Source organism: Brassica napus, chromosome C3, assembly GCF_020379485.1.
Source record: "Brassica napus cultivar Da-Ae chromosome C3, Da-Ae, whole genome shotgun sequence".
Classification (NCBI taxonomy): Eukaryota; Viridiplantae; Streptophyta; class Magnoliopsida; order Brassicales; family Brassicaceae; genus Brassica; species Brassica napus.
The window spans coordinates 7957412-7961875 of record NC_063446.1 but is presented as its reverse complement, the minus strand read 5'-3'; the positions used below and the strand labels follow the sequence as shown (position 1 = coordinate 7961875).

General features: G+C 39.4%; 2 protein-coding genes and 1 pseudogene across 2 annotated transcripts; 1 reads left to right on the top strand and 2 right to left on the bottom strand.

The window, feature by feature from the left end:
- On the bottom strand, window positions 1-1575 carry LOC125584223 (annotated as a pseudogene).
- A 227-nt stretch (window positions 1576-1802) lies between these two features.
- Window positions 1803-3287, bottom strand: LOC106385594 (uncharacterized protein At2g39795, mitochondrial). Its single transcript, XM_013825504.3, has 3 exons — window positions 2801-3287; window positions 2217-2572; window positions 1803-2120 (listed from the first exon to the last, which is right to left on the bottom strand). The coding sequence occupies exons 1-3, from the start codon at window positions 3071-3073 to the stop codon at window positions 1961-1963; spliced, it is 789 nt and encodes a 262-aa protein (XP_013680958.1). The 5' UTR covers window positions 3074-3287; the 3' UTR covers window positions 1803-1960.
- On the top strand, window positions 3218-4464 carry LOC106385595 (uncharacterized protein At2g39795, mitochondrial). Its single transcript, XM_013825505.3, has 3 exons — window positions 3218-3622; window positions 3715-4037; window positions 4130-4464. Exons 1-3 carry the CDS (start codon window positions 3365-3367, stop codon window positions 4287-4289), a joined length of 741 nt encoding a protein of 246 aa, XP_013680959.1. The 5' UTR covers window positions 3218-3364; the 3' UTR covers window positions 4290-4464.

Genomic DNA, 4464 nt, shown 5'->3' with positions numbered 1-4464 from the left:
TACGTTTTGTCAATCAAACGTTCAGCCAAAAATATTTCCAAAGTTTTTTTTTGCACTGAATGTTGTGAATGAATAGTGATATTAGTTGTTCAGTTCTATACTTTTTTTTTGTCGGCAAGTTCTATACTTATCGTTGTTCCGTATAAGCTGAGGATAAAACAGCCAGCCAGCGGTCACACACACAAAGCCCACGATAAGCAACCGTGACACAATTGGTCTCACTCTCAGCCGCCCCACAAAAGTCTTCTTTTTAACCAACACTTCAACCACCGTGCAAACTACATGTAACACAAAGAACCATGCGACCTCTCCCGTAGGAGTCTCCCGGGTTAAGTAGACGTAGAGTACCTCATGCGACACACAAGAGGCTATGGACGTCGCCAAACTCCCATGATCGTAGCCCACTCGGAATTTACAAAGTATTGACATATTTTCCTCACCGGACTATAAACGCTACGGAGGAGATCTGAGATAATAAGATTCCATCGACGACCCAAAAAGTCTTGAAGAGAGGTGGCTTAAGTACGGTTCGTTGAACTGTGGTTGGAGGTCCAGACCAAGAATGACGGTGACTATATATTTGAGGGGGGGGGGGGGGGGGGGGGTTTAATATCTTCTCATGCATTAAGTATAAATTGAGAGGATAGAAACCTAGTAGTAGAATCAAAGGGAGATATTGTTTGTAATGATGATAAATATGTAACACCACAATATAGATTACCACTTTAATGATGAAAAACCATTTGGGGAAAAATGAGGTAGGGTTTTAGGGTTTTGTTGATGTTTGATGGGTAAGCAAGTGAAGGCAATGAATTGGGCGAGATTTGGGGGAAGTGGGAAAAGAGGGCCTTGATCGAAGGAGAAGAGAATGAGTTTGAAATTTGCAACGGATAGAAAAAAAAAGCTGTGTACAAGCAGAAAGTTGAAGATGAGATAAATAGAGGAAGAACAAAGAACATAGCACAAACGGGAAGAACAGAGTGTAATCGGAAAACGCCGGCTTTGATTCTAGTTGATAAGAAGTAGCAGTAAGCTACTGAGCTTATTGCTGAAACCCATACTTTGATTAAGTTCTTGAATTCTTCCTCCATGTCTCTGATTTATTTTGTTTTTCCAGTTGCCGAGTTTTTAAAGTTGTTGTTACTTCGATAACAAGCAACTGGAACTAAACTAAGGCATGTGATTTTCCAGGTAGAAAATGAAAAAAAAGGATAACAGGCCAGTTTTTGCTTCTATATTAATCCAAGACACGTTTAGACTTGTAACGCACATTTATGTTTGACATCTACTAAAGTACGTAGCTTCAGTATAAGATTAAAAATTGTGTTATAGACTTATAGTCTAATTCTTTAAAAGTTATTTAGAGATAAGCTCTCTCTTAGGATATGGATTGGCTTAGAGAAAGCCTGATTTGATAAGAATCAGGCTTACAACTTTGCGTATAAATATTTTGTTATGTGAATTAATAAACAACTCATTTCCATTATCAACGAAATGATCTATCTAATTTACATTTGAATAATTTCTTATACTTGTTCATGGTATTAACCAAATCTTTTGCTGATACAAATTTGTATATTCAGTTTTATTTTTTCTTCTCCTTTTTGCAAACCCCCTTTATGATGATGCTTAGTCATAGCTGCACCAATCCCAGAGTCGTTTTAAAGCGTGAAATTTTCTTATTTCGTTCTAAATGAATTGATTGTGTTATCTAGTAACAATCACATAAAATAAGTACTACTAACAATAGAGTTTGTCCTTCAAGAACAGAGTTAATGGTTAAGTTTTTTTTGGATAAATCGTAATGAAAAGTGACAAGTTTTCATTGGGGAAGAGTTGAAACAAATATTGTCAAAACAAGTAGCATCTCCTTGCAATATAATGGTGATAACAAGTTGATCCAAGATAAAACTCAAAAAATATCACCTAAAAGTTTCACATCAACAACGATGATGAGTTTTCACATGTCAACAAAAGTCTTGACATCCTTGAGCAACTGAAGTCGCTCTCTGCTGTCTTTGTTGGCCAAATAATCAGCCACAAACTCAGTGATGTTGGGCTTGATCCCTCTGATCTCCAAAAACCTGTGAAAGGCCTTCTGCAAATTCTCATCCAAGTCCCTGCCAAAAACACCAAAAACCCAGTCACACATCCAATCTCATAAATATATATATATATATAGAGAGAGAGAGAGAGAGAGCACTGTGAACACTTACACAAAATCAGGTCCTTCGTAGGGATACCAAAGTTTTTTTATTTTTTTTGCTAAAAAGGGATACGAAAGTTCTTGGGGTTGTTTGACGTATATAGCATCAATCACAATCTCGTCAATGTAAGCATTGGCTAGAAACTCAAGACAGGGAGCATAATCATGTTTGGACACATTGATGACCATAGAGATACCAATTAGTACTTCAGCTTGAGGATCGTTTGGTTCTTCTTTTTTTCCTTCGTCCAACGGCGCAGTAGGGTCAATTTCTACAAGAATGGTTTCATTCTCAAACTTCCTAGTCAGAAAGAAAACCCGTTCCCCTGGGGTATCAATGATGCGGAAAGGAAACCCTTCTGGCAACTGTTAAATTCATATTCATAATGAAAGAGGATAACAACCATTTGTTACTCTTAGAATATTGTGTATAGTATATTCTTTAAAGTCTAGCATAATATCCCTGATATCTTGTAATCGAATGCTTCATCATATATACGTGAATAATATACTGAACATTTCAAGGGAAAATCATTTGCTATCACATAAAACCATTCAAACACATGAGAGAGAGGTAATGTATATCGAACTCACCTTGTCTTCCTCTTCCCCATCGTCAGGAGTCTCTTCGTTAACAACGGCGCTTTCGATTTGAGATTCGAGGACGCTAACCAGATTCTCTTGGGCGGTGATAGCACTTAGCTTCGAACCCGTCGAGAGTGAAATCAGCGATGATGCGCGGCTGAACTGACGGCTACCACCACCAAGAGTCACTCTCTGGGCACCAGTTTGGAGACTCAACGGAGGTCTAACCGCACGGAAGGGAAGTGTGGCCACTGTAGACGAAGCTCCACAAAATAACGACATTGCCGGAGTATTCTTCTAGGGTTTGTGCGAGGGCTGCGCTACTGGAAGATCGAAGGGGTTTTATTTAGAAAAATAAGTTCAGTGATATATTTCGCAAAATAATAGTATACATGATAAATGGATAGCAAGCACAATTAGCAATATGTTGGCTTAAAGCGGCCCATTAAGTAGTTGGGGGCAGTCATTAATATCTTTATCTCCCTCCCTGAGTTTCAAAACCCCTTCGATCTTCCTCTAGCGAGCTCAGCCCTCATTTCTTGGCACAAACCCTAGAAGAATCCTCCGGCGGCAATGTCTTTATTTTGTGGAGCTTCGTCTACAGTGGCCACTCTTCCCTTCCGTGCGGTTAGATCTCGGGTGACTCTCCAAACTGGTGCCCAGAGAGTGACTCTTGGTGGTGGTAGCCGTCAGTTCAGCCGCGCATCATCGCTGATTTCACTCTCGAGGGGTTCGAAGCTAATTGCTATCACCGCCCAAGAGAATCTGGTTAGCGTCCTCGAATCTCAAATCGAAAGCGCCGTTGTTAAGGAGGCTCCTGAGGAAGACGAGGTAACTTCTATATACATTCCCTATCTCTCTCTCTCTCTCATGTGTTTGTATGGTTCTGTGAATATGAAGTTTTGAATTTGTCAATGTAACAGCTCCCAGAATGGTTTCCTTTCGACATCGTTGATGCCGACAAGGATCGAGTTGTGTATCTGGTGAGGAAGTTTGAGAATGAAACCATTTATGTCCGGATTGAACTTTCTCGTTCGTTAGGGGACGACAAAGAAAAAGAAGAGCCAAAGGATCCTCAAGCTGACGTACTAACTGGTATCCCTATCTTCATCAGTGTGATCAAAGATGAGGATGGTCCCTCTCTTGAGTTTATAGCCAACGCTTACGTCCATGAGATTGTGATTGATGCTGTATACATTGAATCACCCCTTGAACTTACGTGGCGCTACAAAGGACCTGACTTTGCGTATGTTTTGATTTACTGCTCTCTTTATACATATATATGTCTATGAGATTTGATATGGTTATGTGACTGGATTTTGTTGTTTTTTTTGGCAGTGACTTGGATGAGAATTTGCAGAAGGCTTACCACAGGTTTTTGGAGATCAGAGGGATCAAGCCAAACATCACTGAGTTTATGGCTGATTATATGGCCGACAAAGCCGGCAGAGAGCGTCTACATTGGCTCAATGATGTCAAGTCCTTTCTTGACATGTGAAACTTTTAGGTGAGATTTTTATCTTGCAAGGAGTTGCTACTTGTTTTGACAATATTTGTTTCAACTCTTCCAATGAAAACTTGTCACTTTTCATTAGGATTTATCTAGAAAAAACCTAGCCATTAATTTTGTTCTTGAGAGACAAATTCTATTATTAGTATTACTTATTTTTATA

Bases quoted from the DNA above. Each gene is read 5' to 3' on its own strand.
- LOC106385594 (XM_013825504.3), bottom strand. From the start codon at position 3,073: ATGTCGTTATTTTGTGGAGCTTCGTCTACAGTGGCCACACTTCCCTTC. The intron at 2,573-2,800 runs GTGAGTTCGATA...TGAATTTAACAG, and splicing joins ATGGGGAAGAGGAAGACAAG to TTGCCAGAAGGGTTTCCTTT. The intron at 2,121-2,216 runs GTAAGTGTTCAC...TGTTTTTGGCAG, and splicing joins TACGAAGGACCTGATTTTGT to GGACTTGGATGAGAATTTGC.
- LOC106385595 (XM_013825505.3), top strand. From the start codon at position 3,365: ATGTCTTTATTTTGTGGAGCTTCGTCTACAGTGGCCACTCTTCCCTTC. The intron at 3,623-3,714 runs GTAACTTCTATA...TCAATGTAACAG, and splicing joins AGGCTCCTGAGGAAGACGAG to CTCCCAGAATGGTTTCCTTT. The intron at 4,038-4,129 runs GTATGTTTTGAT...TTTTTTTGGCAG, and splicing joins TACAAAGGACCTGACTTTGC to TGACTTGGATGAGAATTTGC.